The sequence below is a fragment of the Lolium rigidum genome, chromosome 3 (genome assembly GCF_022539505.1).
Source record: "Lolium rigidum isolate FL_2022 chromosome 3, APGP_CSIRO_Lrig_0.1, whole genome shotgun sequence".
Classification (NCBI taxonomy): domain Eukaryota; kingdom Viridiplantae; phylum Streptophyta; class Magnoliopsida; order Poales; family Poaceae; genus Lolium; species Lolium rigidum.
Window position 1 is genome coordinate 231928529 of NC_061510.1, and position 16624 is coordinate 231945152.

The window sequence follows — 16624 nt, forward strand, 5'->3', positions numbered from 1 at the left end:
TCCAGCTCGTCCCCGTCGGCCGCCGGGTAGAGGTGCTGCCGCCTCGTTGGATGTACGCACGGATTCAATTTTGCTGTATTGGCTTGTTCGGTGGATCTGTTGGTGTAGGCATGGCTGGATGTATGTAGTATATTTATATTGGTGGTTAAAATTCAACAATTTCTGTCAGTACCAAGTACTAACAATCTGCCAAAAGCTAAAATAAATACTAATCAATCCAAAAATATTTTGATAAAACATATCTAAAATTATTTAGCAAAAAGGTTAATTGAGGTAATTTGGTTATTAAACATGTTAATTATGAAAAATAACTGTTAGAAATATAGATAAGCTTTGTAATATTGTTTACACTTTTAGCTCTTTTGAGTTTATGTGCAGAAGTCTTGTAATATATGTGTATATGTGCGAAACTTGTTCATATGGACAACTCTTGTAATATAAATATCATAACACTTGTATTATTTTTGAATATATGTGATGATTTATATTTAATATGAACACGTCAAAATTAAAACTGAGGTAACTAACCCTTATTCATGACAATTATGTTGAAAACAGTCAGAATTTGCTAATTCGTATCAAATCAGTATTTATACAACTTCTTCAGCCTTTGAGGTCATTTTAGACATTTCATCCTCCATACCAGCAACAACAGCATTAAAAAGCTCTACCGCCAAACATCAAATTTCTGCTTCCAACAGCTGCTTCTCACAACTGATTTTCCACAGCTCAACGGCTACAACTGCTTCTTAGAAGCTGCAGCCCAAACAAACAAACCCTTAAAAAAAGGCAAAAATAAATGACACCTTGCTGGACAATGCTTTCAGCGTCTTCCAATGTTTGTATACCGTGATGCATGTTTTATTGCGTATCGTCATCAGATAGTTCGTGTCCTAATAACAAATGGATTAACAAATATGGTGTTAGTAACAGATTGAAATTACCCATGCAACGGTGTACAAGTCCAGAATGGGAAAGACGGCATCAAATGGAAATACGGTGTTACCTTCTGGAAATATAATTTTTTGCTTGGGAATATCCTCAATCTTTTGCCAATTTGGATGTCCAGCTGTTTCACAAGTCCTCATAAACTCATCACTGCACCACTTGAGCGTAAACTCCTCAAGAGACTGGGGCAGAATTGGAAGCGAGCAAATATTCAAACATTCGCAGATCATCAGAGCCTTGAGCGAAGTGAGGTGGTCCATATTGCCGGGTAAAGCGTTCCAGCTGCAGTTCCAAACTGTGAGCGAACAAAGTTGAGTGAAAGCCTCAAGTACAGGACCAGGTCCCAGTTGACTCCAGCCATGGAGCTGAAGCCGATGCAGGTCCTTCGGGCCGCCATTCTGCTTACCCACCATCCAGTTTGGGTACGTCAAACCACGGTAGTTATAGATGTACAGTGATTCAAGCCACATGGGAGGACAAAGGCCCTCGAATACCTCTGCTTCAGCTTTTAGATTACGGCGCCTTGCACCAACACCCCAACCAAGTGAGAGATGTGTGAGTCGTTCTTTTGCAGCTAGATTGGCTTCGAGAGCTTCAATCTTGCTCTTAACATTTTCAAGATGCCGGATCTCCAAGCTGCCGCCAAGCTTGTTTAGGTCCGTCAGCTGTTTTATCGTATATCCTTGTATATTCCACACAGTGAAGTTTGGTATGGTTTGGAGTGAGATCAGCCTGCCTATGTAAGGAAAGTCCAGAACTATCGAGCAGAATACATGCCGCAAATTGATAAGTTCAGCAGAGGGAAATACCATTTTTTTGCACTGACCAAAATCTAGCAACTGCATATGGTAAAGCTTGGTTAGAGTGTCTGGTAAAGTTACCCTGCATGACATGTTTGTCCGTAAAGCAAGATAGCGTAGATGCTTTAACTGATTAATAGATTCTGGGACTGATAACATATCAGGTTCCTTGATTAATGCATCATCTTCCCGATTCAAAGCTATAGCTAGTACCCGCAATTTCCGCAGCCTTTTGAATATGCTTTCAGTTACCTTTTTCTCAACTGTTGTACCAGCTCGAACAGTATAAATGATGAGAGTGCGTAAATTTTCCAATTTACAAATCTTCTCAGTAATCAACTCTCCGTCATAATTCTGAACAAAAAGATGGCGAACATCTTGAGGAACATCTCCTATCCCGCCGTCTCTTTTCTGGCCTTTTCCCCTCCAGAGTTCTCTCTGGATCGAGACATTTTCAATTCGAAAGCAATCACTTCCAGCAACAATTTCTGCTAAATCATGCAGCAGATCATGAACTAAATAGTAGTCCTTGTCATTGTAGAAGTCTTTGCCTCCTGGTTGCAGGAATGAGGTTGACACTAGTTCATCAAAGTATCCACGGCAAACATCTTCCATTTCCTCCCCTTCATTAGTACTTCTTATAAATCCTTCTGCCACCCACAAGTTAACTAACTCATCGCGTATCAAATGATGTCTTCTGGGAAAAATGCTACAATAAGCAAAGCATCGCCTAGCCTGCTCATCAAGATGCTGGTAGCTCCACCACAGAGTTCCCATGGTACCATCCACAAGCTTCCCGTTTTTAACTGTTGTCCAAAACTCAGCAGTAGGTCTCTTACCTAGCCGTCCTCCCACTATTCTCGCCGCTAGAGGTGACAACCTCAGCTTTTTCGCAATGTCAGCACCAATCGCTGCAAGTCTTCCTCGAACATGATCATCCACAATTGTGCCTTCTAGTGCATAATGCATTAACATATGAACGAAGACATTGTCATCCAGGTCAGATATGGCAACACAACTTGGTTTTGTAGCACCCATGACTAATAATGCATCTTCAGTTCGACTAGTCACCAGGATCTTGCTTCCTGCCTCTCCAGCCTTCAGCGGAGAAAGTAACTGCCGCAGGTCCTCCTGCTTCCTCTCATCCCTAATATTACACCAGACATCATCTAGTACCAAGAGAAACCGTTTTCCTTGCAGTTTCTCCTCCAGCTTACCATGTAGCGTGTTAAGATTATTGAGTTGAGGGCACGAATTACCTGTAGCCGCCTCAAATATTTCTTTGAAAATGGCACCAACGCTAAAACTCTGAGAAACATGAACCCACATAACAAGATTGAAATGGCTGTACATTTTCTCTCGGCTATCCTTTTTCTCACGGGCGCAAACTAACTGTGCAAGGGTTGATTTCCCAGACCCACCAATGCCGTGAATGCCAACTACAGAATAACATAGACCATTATTGGAGTTTGGTTCACCCTCACCTTCCTTCTCGTGAAGCATTGCTATGATCCTGTCACAATCTTTATCACGGCCAAATACTATTGGTGGAGGTGCCGCAGTAGTGACTGCACATCCTGAATTGGCAGGAGCAGCTTGGCTTCCATTACAATCACCTAGGGTCTAGGCTAACTTTCAAATCCTTTTTTGGAATAGTAGTCTCCTGTAGAACAAAATAGAAGGTGTGGATATCAACGATCAATGGGATCTTTATACGGACTATCTCCAAGAACAAAAAAAAGGCTAGGCTCTAACCAAACAATAACCAGGAAATCAAAGGTGTCTAACACTACCTTGGCAAACTTTGTCTACAAAAGGTTAAGTAGTGGTATATAGCTCTGTTCACTATGCGTCTATGCCCCTGCACATATTGATGATGCATTGGCGATGTCAAAAAAAAATTTGATGATGTATTTGCTCATTATGAACTAATTAGGTGTATATCATGTTTTTTTTACTGCAGATGTATCATCTTATAAAGGTCAAACTTAGTTATATGTCTCACAATAATGATTGATTTAATTACAAACAAGCAATACATATTGAACCCTCCAAAATTCCTATGGATTACTTTCATATACTACAATCCTATAGGATTTCTAACAAGAGGATAGATTTCTAACAAGAGGTTAGACCACTTGAAAAAATTCCTATGTTTTTATGACAACTATGCTATGCACTCAATCTCTATAGAAATTTCCTATGACTTTCCTATGTTGCCATCAAACAAATAGCTGTACCAATTCCATAGGTTTTTTTCCCATAGGATCCAAGGGGTAGGTCATAGCAATCCTCTATTTTTCCTATTCCTCCATTTTTCCTATCCTATGAATCAAACAAGCCCTAAAGGCGAAAATCAGTAGTGTAAGCATCTGATGAAACATGATATATTGACATGTTAGTCCTATGGACTACATACATGTACGACACCAATGTTTGAGAGTCTGGGAGAAATCGAAACACATGGAGGCAAGGGAGGCACCTTATTTCTTCGGGGGGAGCCATTAGGCAGGAGTTTCTTCACCCAACCTCCCATAGGTACAGAGACGCTGCCGTCTGACTTGAACTTGTCATCTCTGACCTTCTTCTCGAGACAGTGATACTCAAAATCATCCAGGATATCTTCGGCTTCATAGAAAGCAGACTTAAGATCCTCAAACAGCTGCACCATACGAATTCTGTCGGGGATCTTCTCAAATACTTCCATTACCCGCTCAAGCAGTACAACTTTTGGCTCAAGTTGCCGCAGCTTCTCGGACGTGTCAAAATTGAGATAGTTGGAGCATTTCTTGAAAAGCTCAGAGATGATGGGCGATATGACCCACCCTACGGCTTTGATGCCTATTCCTAGCACAGTCACTGGATCCGCCATTAGAAGCTGTTTTTTCTGGAGGTTAGGGCTTAACCTATTGGGAGTACCAACCGGATGTGTAAGGAGAGCTTTTTTGGGATGACTAAATAGTCAATAGCGTTTGTCCTAGCAGTAAATGGCCTCAGATCAAGACCTCCTTGCATTTGCCATCTCTATGCAGAAGTCATCCCTAGCCGGCGAGCTGCTCTTTCAGAAGAATAATATATCCTGTGCTTCACCACCATGAACGCACCTAATATACTACTCAATCGATTCCCTGCACTACCCTGTGTCCCTATATTCTTCAGTTGACCAACTTTGTACACCCATTCAGATTTGTAAACATACAATAATACATTTTTCATGTTACAAATTTAAATATCTAATACTTCTTTATGTATATTGCGGTGAAAGTTTTACTGCAACGACCATAATACTCCAAAGTATGAAAACAATCAGATATGCGTCATACACTCATAATACGACAAGTATAAAAACAGTCGGCTGAGTAATATATTATTACCTCTGTTCCATAATGTAAGATGTTTTGGCAAACTAGATTAGTTTTGCCAAGACGTTCTATATTATGGACCGGAGGTAGTACATGGATAGCGAAAAGTCAGAGCTCCACTGATAGAGCTATTAAAAAATAAAAAGGTTGATGTCAGTTACACGAGCAGCAAGTCAATTCATGGATACCTTGCATCCGCAGTGGGCAGTTCCGCACCTAAATACCTAATGACAGGTAAATTACATAAACAAGTACTACCGACTGGCATGCATGTCTCCCACTGGTTCTCCGGTTTGCATCACATATCATGAAATCAATATGCATTATATAGTAGTCCAGTTTTGGGGTAACTGAACAAACAAAAGCAAAATGACTCTTATCTCAATCTGGATAAAAACATGGTCCGATTTCTGACAAGAGAAAAAAATCGGCACGTTTATGCATGACGCATCTTCTTTGATTTGAATTCCGATGCCGTCACGATCCTCTATTGATCCTCCGCCGGCTGCCGGGAAGCATCGGAGGAGTCCCCACGTGGGCGATCTTCAACCTCTGCCGTTGACTCCGGTGGGGGAATGGAAGTTGGTGGTCACGGCAATGGGCCTGGCCCCTGGGCGCCACTGCACGAAAAAAAAAAAAATCTTTTTCTTGTCTTCGTCGTTTGGTCGCGTCCAAAACTAAAAGGCGAAGCCGCCCGCCATTTTCCCGGGCGTCAAACTTGGACGACATATATACGGAGCAATATGTTACATGGATGCTTGTGCCAACAGATCATGGAGAACCTCGCAACATATATTAGCTATAAAACACATTGTTCATCTGATGGTCGTCGTTAGTCATTACACATTGTTCATAAGAAAAAAAAAAGGCGAATAATCGGCAGTGCTAGCTGAGAGGTCCAACAACACAGATATCTGAACTGGACATGCAGATTCTCGATGTAGTTTCTTCTCTGATAACTGGTGGTCTGGTGCCTCAAGTAATGAAAGACTTGATGTACTAGATAAATCCAACGTCTTCCATTTTGCAAACTAAACAGTAGCCATGAAACAAGAGATAAATAAACTGCATGACACTGTTAACAGCCGACAAGTTCAGAATGTCGAAACCCTTCATATAAAACACTTAAGTAAACACAAGGATAATCAAATACAATGATACTGCCAACATTGCTACAAACAGGTTTACAGCCTGCTGGTTTGCATTCTTGACATCGGTATTGCTTCAACTCCCAAATCACAATTAAGAATATCAGCAAACTGGAATAGTTCAATACCCAGGGAAAGCACAAACTACACGAATTTCCACCTCTTCATGGGAATGTGCTCAATCTTTTTCCAGTTTGGATGCCCGACTTTCTGACAGGACTCCATGAACTCACCGTTGCATTCAACGAGTTTAAACTCCTCAAGACACTGGGGCAGTGTTGGAAGCGACAATATATTCAAGCATTTATAGATCTCTAGCTTCTTGAGCGATGCGAGGTGCTCCATGTTGCCTGGTAAGGCGTCCCAGCTGCAGTTCCAGACCCTGAGGGAACCAAGATGAACGAAAGCCACAAGGACAGGAGCTGATCTTAGTTGGCTACATCCATCAAACCAAAGTTCTTGCAGGTACCATGGGCCGCTGTTCTGCTTACTCACCATCCAATTTGGGTACCACGAACCATTATAGTGACATATTTCCAGTGTTTCAAGTCCCACAGGAGGACAAAGGCCCTCAAGTACCTCTGCTTGGACTTCTGGATTGCAGTCTGTGGCATCTTCCCGGTCCAAGTTACTCTCCCAGTCCAGCATCAGCATTGTCAGCTGTTCCTTGGAGGCTAGATTAGCTTCAAGAGCTTCCGCCTTGCTTTTAACATTTTCAAGACCATTAATGCACAGTTTGCCATGGAGCTTATTTAGGTCCCTTAGCTGGCTTATCTCGTACCCATGTTCCTTCCTTACTGTGAAGAATGGTACTGTTTGGAGTGAGGTTAGCCTGCTAATGTTTGAAATACTCCTATTCACTTTGGGGCAGCTAAATAAATGCCGCAAATTGATAAGATCACCACCGACAAATTCCATTTTTTCACACCGGCCAAAATCTAGCAGCTGGATATGGTAAAGCTTGGTTACTGTGCTTGGTAATATTACCCTGCATCTCGTGCTTGTCCGGAAAGCAAGATAGCGCAGATGCCTTAACTGACTAATAGATTCTGGGACTGATAACTCATCTTGGTTTTTAACTAATGCATGGCGTTCCTGGCTCAAAGCTATGGCCAGTACCCGCAATTTTGGCAGCTTCTTGAATATACTATCAATGACTTCTTCCTTAACTTGTACAGACCCTCGAACAGCATAAATGATGAGTGTGCGTAAATTTTTCAGCAGAAGGATCTTCTCAATTATCAAATCTTGATCATAGTTTTGAACAAAAAGATGGCGAACATCTTGAGGAATATCTCCTCTCCAGCCTTCTCCTCTTGGGTCTTTACCTCTCCAGAGGTCTATAATCCATCTTGAGCCATTCTCAATTCTAAAACAATCACTTCCAGAGACCTTCTCTGCTAAATCATGTAGAAGATCATGAACTACATAGTATTCCTTGTCGCTGTAGTCCATGCCTCCTGGTTGAAAAAATGAGTTTGATGCTAGTTCATCAAAGTATCCCCGAGCAACATCTTCCATTTCCTCCCCTTCATTAGTACTCCTTACAAACCCTTCTGCCACCCACAAGTTAACCAATTCATCACGGTACAATCGATGTCTTCTGGGAAAAATGCTGCAGTAGGCAAAACATCGCCTAGCCTGCTGATCAAGATGATGGTAGCTCCACAACAGAGCAGCACTAATGGTTCCATCCAGAAGCTTCCCATTTTTAACTGTTGACCAAAACTCAGCATTAGGCCTCCTACCTAGCCTTCCTCCTACTGTTCTGGCTAATAGAGGTGATGCATTCAGTTTTTTTGCAATGTCAGTTCCAATATCTTTGAGTCTTCGTCGAGCATAAACATCTATATTTGTGCCTTCGAGTGCATAATGCATCAACAAATCAAGAAAGACATCGTTATCCAGGTCAGATATAGGAATACATCTCGGTTCTGCAGCACCCAAAACAGACAATGCACCTTTAGTTCGACTGGTCACAAGGATCTTGCTTCCTGCCCTGCCAGCCTTTAGCGGAGAAAGTATTTGTTGCAGTTCCTCCCGCTTCCTGGCATCTTCACCATTGTACCAGATATCATCTAGAACCAAGAGAAACCTTTTTCCATACAGTACTTCCGCCAACTTATCATGTAGGGTGCTAAGATTATTGAGTTGAGGGCATGAACTCCTTGTAGCTGCCTCAACTATTTCCTCCAAAATGGCACTCACGGTAAAACTCTGAGAAACATGAACCCACATAATGAGTTCAAAATGGTCATTCTTTTTTTCACGGTCACAGACTAACTGTGCTAGGGTTGATTTCCCAGACCCACCGATGCCATGAATGCCAATTACAGTATAACATAGATCATTGTTGGTGTTTACTACACCCTTGTTCTCATGAAACATTGCTATGATCTTGTCACAATCTTTATCTCGTCCGATTACAACCTTCGGTGGAATCGAAGTAGTAGCAGCAACTGCTGAATTGGCAGGAACAGGTTGGATTCCATTGCCATCACTTAAGCTCGGCAAGTCTAGCCGTTCCAAAAATTCATATGCACTATTAATAATTTCTTCTATCTTCTCTAGACTAGCCTTCAAATTATTTTTTGGCATACCAGTCTCCTGTAGAACAACAAAAAAGGTGAGGATATCAGTATAACACACTAAAAAGGAAAGAAACATGTCACATCTAGTTAATATATTCCAGAAAAGAGGTATTGACATCTTCTGAAGACTAAATGAGATAGGGTGGGAACAGAGTGCTGCTCGTCTGGTGTGAGCAGTGCAGGTTACCAGCGGGAAAAGAATAGGCAACAGGAAAAGATACTGTTAGTATTTTTTGTAGCATAAAATGGGTCTAATGGGTCTGGTGCTGAGCAGTATCGTACTAGTACGTAAATCTAGCCCAAAATGGCTCTAAGCTGCAAGGATGTCATTTGTGTTAGGAAGACATGAAGGCCATATAAATTGTATAAGTATATGTTATGCATTTCATAATGAGGCAAGCAAGAAGAACAAATCTGCTCCCTCTCTAACAAGTCTGCCTACTAAATCCCTGAAACTCCGCTGCCTGGAAATCGATAATTCAGTCGTCATCCCATTATGATCTAGGTTCCCTACAAAACCAAACATGTCTGTACCTTTTTTTTTTTTTTTTTTTTTTGCAAATGTTTGTACCTTTAAGTTGCGCCAAAATAGTGATCCCACTTTTCTCTATGCCCATGCACATAATAATGATGTACTAGGACATTTTGTGAAGAATTGGATGAGTAACAAATTCTTAGATTATCATGACTGCAGTTTACCATATAAGGGTCAGACTTAATTGTATTCTCCCTATAGTGTTAAATTGCAAACAAGCTACAATAGTACAGCCCATCTAGTTCTGAACAATCACAGTCACTTTTCACTACTTCCGTATTGTGAATGTACCCATGACTCGATACAGCGGTTCTACCAGCAAAGAAGGAAATCGAAACCCACAGAGACGGGCGCATGATCATGTGACCTATCGGTTCATAAATGCTATCTTGAATTTCGGACTTTTAAGTGACAACAGCAGTACATGGATATAAATATATACGAAAATAGCACAACAAAGTTCGAAGACCCAAGCAGCGAAACAGAAGAGCATGAAAGCGAGGAAAGGACCTTATTTTTCAACAGGGAGCTCATCGAGGCAGATTGGACCTTATTCTTCAGCCAATCCCTTTTACGTTGAGATACACCACCATCGTACTTGACCATGACCTTATTTTCCGAAGGGGAGCTCGGTGAGGCAGACCGGACCTTGTTCATCACCCAATCCCTCTTACGTGGGGATGCACCACCGTTGCACTTGAACTTGCCATCTTGGATCTTCTTCTCGAGGCAGTGATACTCAACATCATCCAAGATATCTTCAGCTTCATATAACGCAATTTTAAGATCCACAAACAGTTGCTCCAAACGAGCCCTGTTGGGGATCTTCTCAAATATCTCTATTGCCCGCTCAAGCAGTATTACTTTTGGCCCAAGTTGCCGCAGCTTCTTCGTGGCGTCAAACTTGAGGTAGTTGGAGCATTCCTTGAAAAGCTCGGAGATGATGGGTGCGGCAATCCAACCAATAGCTTCCATGCCTACTCCTAGGACAGCCACAAGATCAGATATCAGAAGCTTATTGCTGGAAGTAGAGCTTCTTCATCTATTAGGGGTGCCACCAGCAGGAGGTTGTAAGGGGGAGCCTTCTTGTACTGGCTAACTAACCAGAAGTGTGGGTGTCCTAGGAGCACAAATGGCGAGCCGATGATATGGGCGAGAGCAACAAGCCCAACACGGTTTTACCCCAGCCAATCATGGCAACATCCTGACCAGTGACCACGGAAAGCTTCTAGTAGTTCAGAAGGGTAGTTGGCTAGTTGCAGAGGGGAGGACGAATGGGCTAGCTATCCTGGTAGCTCTCACAATATGATAGGCAAGTATGTATGCTTTGTTACAAGAACTCAATGCCGTGTATGGCATAAACAGGCAGCTTCAAGGGAATTTCCGATGAATTGACATGGTCATTGGGTGCTACAGTTGGCCATACAATGTCTCCCTTTGCAGATCAATATTTTTTTCCCTGAACCAGAGGTGTTAAACGACCAGGTTCTACCATCGAAACCATGGGCTACAGGCAGGTCAATGGTATTAACAAGGGGGCAACTAAGGAAGGATGCAGGTCAATGGTTTTAACAAGTGGGCAACTCGGGTAGTAGTAAGATTTTTTGAGTCTTGAAGTCTTAAGTGCTCAAGTCTCAACGGAGACAGAAATGACGAGTACTACTATTCTGCAAAAACCTTCGTCCACTCATTTTCCACATATATCGTGAACTGAAAAGGGAGATTATTTATATGCAAATTTCCAACAGTTGTCTGTGTCTTCCTTGGCCCTGTCCCGTGAAGACCACAACTCATCATCTGCTCTTCCAATCGGCGCGTCGAGCAAAAGATATCAATCGTGCAAAGGGAACTCCCCGTAAGAATAGACTTTGTCTCATCCTACCAGTTGGAGTTACTACAAAACAATCAAGTTGGTACTTATAATACTGAAATTCTGTTCCTACATCAAGCAGCTTGCTGGAAAACAACACCATACCTCGGCTCAACCACACACACACAAAAGGCACATATTAATACATAATACTACCATATGCAACTGAAACATGCTGTGAATGTGAAAGAGTAAGCCTGTACTTACAGATTGCCATTGCCTTCACACACCACCTACCCCTCCTTTCCTAATGACAGGTACATACATAAGGCAATACCAACTGGCAAGTTTGATAAAGCTAATAATCGACATGGTTGATAGAGCAATTTCAATTAAGTAGATGTCTGGTTTGCGTCAGAAATCATGAAATCAACTTGTTTGCATGCTGGGGTTATAATACACAGATACAACTTGTTTTTATTTATTTATTTTTCCAAACAATAACAGGCCATGCAGGCCTGCAATGACAGGTACAATACATAAACAAGTACCAAATGGGTCTTCACGGAGCCAGGGTGGGTGAGCAGGGGCCATGGATTGCAGTTATATGCATGCATACATTTAACTATTTAAGCAGATTTTCGCCTGCATTACATTACACAACTTGATTGGTGTAATTCCTAGCTCCGTCCCGACTTCAATTAATCCAGATAAGTTCTGGGTTCGATTTGTGCGCGCTGTATAGTATATTTCTGAAACAATAGCAGAAACAATAAACCAGCTTCGCTAGTACTGTATATGCTGACCTGCCGTAATCTGTGTGGGCGTCACCAGAAAGCGGCGAACTGTCGACGGAGAATCTCCTTCCGCCGCCATCCTCCACTCCTCCTCCGCCGGAGACTTCGGCGGGCGGGATTCGGCCGCCGCTGAAGACGGACTGGGGGAACATGGGCCATCAAACAAACCCGTATCCAAGTTTCTACATGGGCCAATTTTGTTGGGCACGGTCGTTCTTTTCCTTCTCTCTTCCTCCATTGGTAGCGGCGAAACCTATTCGCCGCTTATAGCGGGCGCTATCCGGCGTTCCGCTCAGAGCGCGATAGGTTGGGCCGGCCCATTTAGCGACAACAGCAGTAAAAGGTTTTCAGTTGTTTTTTTTTATTCTGCCGGGTTTTGGAAGTTTCTGGAAACTTCCGGTCTGGTTCCTGGTTTCTTCAGTTTTTTTTTTCGGTTTTACTGGTTTTCGTTTTTCTTTTTAGGCTTTTATGGTTTTCTCCGTTTTCTAGTTTTTTACATTTTCGAAATTTAAGAAATGTTCAAATACAAAAAATGTTCAAATATAAAAAAGTTCAAATACAAAAATTGTTCAAATACAAAAAATGTTCAAATACAAAAAATGTTCAAATATAAAAAAGTTCAAAATTAAAAATTGTTCAAATTAAAAAATTGAAAAAAATTGTTCAACTCTAAAAATGTTCAAATTTTAAAAATGTTCAAATTTAAAAAGTTATTTTTAAAAAATGTTCATGTTAAAAACTCAATTTTTAAAAATGTTCAAATTTAAAAAAATGTTCCAATTTAAAAAGTTAAATTACCGAAAATATTCTATTTGTTTTTAAAACTTCAGATTTTAAAAATGTTTTCCAAAAGGAGAAAAATAAAAAAATAAAAAGAAAACATAAACAAAAAGGGAAAAAGAAAAGGCAATACCTTTTTGTTGGGCCACGTCGATTCGGCCCATGGAGACAGCGCTGCAGGCGGGAGGGAGTTCGCTCCCGCTTAAAGCGGGGATTAGGCGCTCCCATTGGTAGCTACCAAAGCCGAAACGCGAAGCCGCCCGCCATTTCCCCCACCGCCAAACTGGACAGCCAATCCTGCCGCGCCTGATTCAACCTCGCCGCTGCCGCCGCCGCCCGCTCCTCCCGCCATCTCTCCACTCTTGCGCAGCCATGCCCTATCCACGCACCTTCGCACCACCCCTTCAGCCTCCTCACCGACCACCCGCACCCGGCGGTCGCCCAGTTTCCCAGTACCGTTGTTTCAGCCGAAAAGGTGCTCGACTGCTAAAACTAGGGTTGTGTTGACAATAAATCGATCCTTTCTTTTTCCCTCGACCCCCTGATACGTCTCAAACGTATCTATAATTTCTTATGTTCCATGCTACTTTTATGATGACACTCACATGTTTTATACACATTATATATCATTATTATGCATTTTCCGGCACTAACCTATTGGCGAGATGCCGAAGAGCCAGTTGTTGTTTTCTGCTGTTTTTGGTTTCAGAAATCCTAGTAAGGAAATATTCTCGGAATTGGACGAAATCAACGCCCGGGGTCCTATTTTTCCACGAAGCTTCCGGAAGACCGAGGAGATACGAAGTGGGGCCACGAGGCGACGCCACACTAGGGCGGCGCGGCCCGGGCCCCGGCCGCGCGGCCCTAGCGTGTGGGTCCCTCGTGACGCCCCGACTCGCCCTTCCGCCTACTTAAAGCCTTCGTCGCGAATACCCCGATGCGAGAGCCACGATACGGAAAACCTTTCGAGACGCCGCCGCCGCCAATCCCATCTCGGGGGATTCGGGAGATCGCCTCCGGCACCCTGCTCGGAGAGGGGAATCATCTCCCGGAGGTCTCTTCATCGCCATGATCGCCTCCGGATCGATGTGTGAGTAGTTCACCCCTGGACTATGGGTCCATAGCGAGTAGCTAGATGGTTGTCTTCTCCTCATTGTGCTATCATGTTAGATCTTGTGAGCTGCCTATCATGATCAAGATCATCTATTTGTAATCCTACATGTTGTGTTTGTTGGGATCCGATGAATATTGAATACTATGTCAAGTTGATTATCAATCTATCATATATGTTGTTTATGTTCTTGCATGCTCTCCGTTGCTAGTAGAGGCTCTGGCCAAGTTGATACTTGTGACTCCAAGATGGAGTATTTATGCTCGATAGTGGGTTCATGCCTCCATTGAATCTGGGACAGTGACAGAAAGTTCTAAGGTTGTGGATGTGCTCGTTGCCACTAGGGATAAAACATCGATGCTTTGTCTAAGGATATTTGTGTTGATTACATTACGCACCATACTTAATGCAATTGTCTTTTGTTTGCAACTTAATACTGGAAGGGGTTCGGATGATAACCTGAAGGTGGATTTTTTAGGCATAGATGCATGCTGGGATAGCGGTCTATGTACTTTGTCGTAATGCCCTCGATTAAATCTCATAGTACTCATCATGATATATGTATGTGCATTGTTATGCCTTCTTTATTTGTCAATTGCCCAACTGTAATTTGTTCACCCAACATCTATTTATCTTATGGGAGAGACACCACTAGTGAACTGTGGACCCCGGTCCAATTCTTTACATCTGAAATACAATCTCATCGCAATACTTGTTCTTTACTTGTTCTTCGCAAACAACCATCATCATCCACACTATACATCTAATCCTTTATTTACAGCAAGCCGGTGAGATTGACAACCTCACTGTTACGTTGGGGCAAAGTACTTTGATTGTGTTGTGCAGGTTCCACGTTGGCGCTGGAATCCCTGGTGTTGCGCCGCACTACACTCCGCCACCAACAACCTTCACGTGTTCCTTGACTCCTACTGGTTCGATAACCTTGGTTTCTTACTGAGGGAAACTTATTGCTGTGCGCATCACACCTTCCTCTTGGGGTTCCCAACGGACGTGTCGACTGCACGCCATCACCCCCCCTTATATAGGAGGCGGAGCCGAGGATTTCATGATGTACAAGTTAAAAACAGCGGGATACTCTTTGAGTTCGTCCCGTATAGTTACAAGTCCATTCCTAATATATCTCTATCTTCCATATCGATGCTTTATTGGACTTCCGGGCTTTGTAATCTTCGGGTCGTGGGCCGTAAACCCCGGGTACCTTCTTCGGCAGGCCCATTAGGGATGCCTATGTCAGCACTCCTCCTGCTCATGGCCCAACAATCCGCACAAAAGACAAAAGCGCAGGATCTTCTCATACTTGACTCACATGATCACTCCTACTTCTCCTTCCGGCTTGAAAGATACAAAACAGGTCAGTGGCTTTCTAATGTCCAGACAAACCCTCACCCTTAGGTAGTCATCACCAGGTAGCCCCGCTCCATTCATGTCCACAGCCAAAACCTCACCAATGCTCACAGCCACCCCTGAGATCAGCTGCTTTTTCCTATACAGCTCGGGCACATCAAGGATTTGAGCCCACGCAAGGATACAGACAAGCTGTATCGCCGACGCACTACTACTCCCATCATACTTTTCGATGAGCAACCCATTGTCGCGGAAGATCCAGGGGCCCTGCTCCGTTATCCTGCGCCAATCTCCCAAGCAATTTGCCAGAAACTTATTCTCCTGCACATCGCGAAAGTTTGCCTCCTGCCCCGGAGCCCACGCAAACCTCATAGTTTTCTTGAGGGATGCATCACTGAAAGGTTTCGAGGTTAACAGGCGCATCACCGCCATCCACCGTGATCCCACCTTCAGCGATTCTACTTCATCCTTGGGGACAAACAGCCCCTCAATGTCCTCCTCCCTCAGGTTCAAACTCGTCAGCAGGTCCTCAATCGATGGCTCCAAACCAGAGCGGATCGGTGCCTCACTCGTCTCACCCTTCTCCTTTTCCGCCATCCCGATCTCCTCCGCAACCCTAGACGTGCAACACACCAAGGCTGGGTAATCGATCCAGTCGTTCCCTTGGCCAGCCCGAGCGTAGACAACATGAGAAGAGAGGCAGCGGATCACAGCAGACGGAGCAGCAAACCCTCATCGCCGGCGTGGAACCGCCGGAAAGGTAGGTCAAAACCCTAATCGCCTAGAGGCGGTGTCAGGTATTAACTGAACAGCGGCTCGTCTCAGATAGCTGAGTTGGGAAACGTCAACCTTCCAAGGCTGAAGGCCCGGGTAAGCTTCCTAACTATTCTTCTTTCTATTTTTTTCCTACATGAATATATGGGCCTATATATAAATTTGCCCCCCCCCCCCCCCAAGGTGCACACCCTGCACATGTGGTCGCCCGGGCCTGATTTAAAAAAATATATGTTCAATTTGGTTTGTCTCTTATCTCACCTGTTTTTGATTAAAATGAATAATGCTGAGAGTTGGATGCAACGCTAATTATCACGCAATTGTAAGTGTTTGTGGTGAATAGACGATTTCTTAGTGTCTAGAAGGTTTTTTCCCCATGTTTCGTGTTAATATGAAAAATGGCCCTCCCTTGACATCTCCTCACGCTCCGCCACTGCCCCTTCAGCCTCCTCACCGACCACCCGCACCCCACGGTTGCCCAATGCCTAGTTCCTGAGCACCGGCTTTCTCCCACCTCGCCGACAACCCGCTCCTCGCGCTCGCCATCCATGAGAAATGTTCCACACAAACATCCTACTCGCCTTCTACTTCCGCCCCCGCGCA

At 43.4% G+C, this 16624-nt stretch overlaps 1 protein-coding gene across 1 annotated transcript; it reads right to left on the reverse strand.

Annotated features, from left to right (window-relative positions):
- Positions 1–729: 729 nt before the first annotated feature.
- Positions 730–10629, reverse strand: LOC124696164. Its single transcript, XM_047228929.1, has 6 exons — positions 9895–10629; positions 6407–8865; positions 4291–4654; positions 3504–3556; positions 945–3348; positions 730–756 (listed from the first exon to the last, which is right to left on the reverse strand). Exons 1-6 carry the CDS (start codon positions 10357–10359, stop codon positions 730–732), a joined length of 5772 nt encoding a protein of 1923 aa, XP_047084885.1. The 5' UTR covers positions 10360–10629.
- Positions 10630–16624: the final 5995 nt, after the last annotated feature.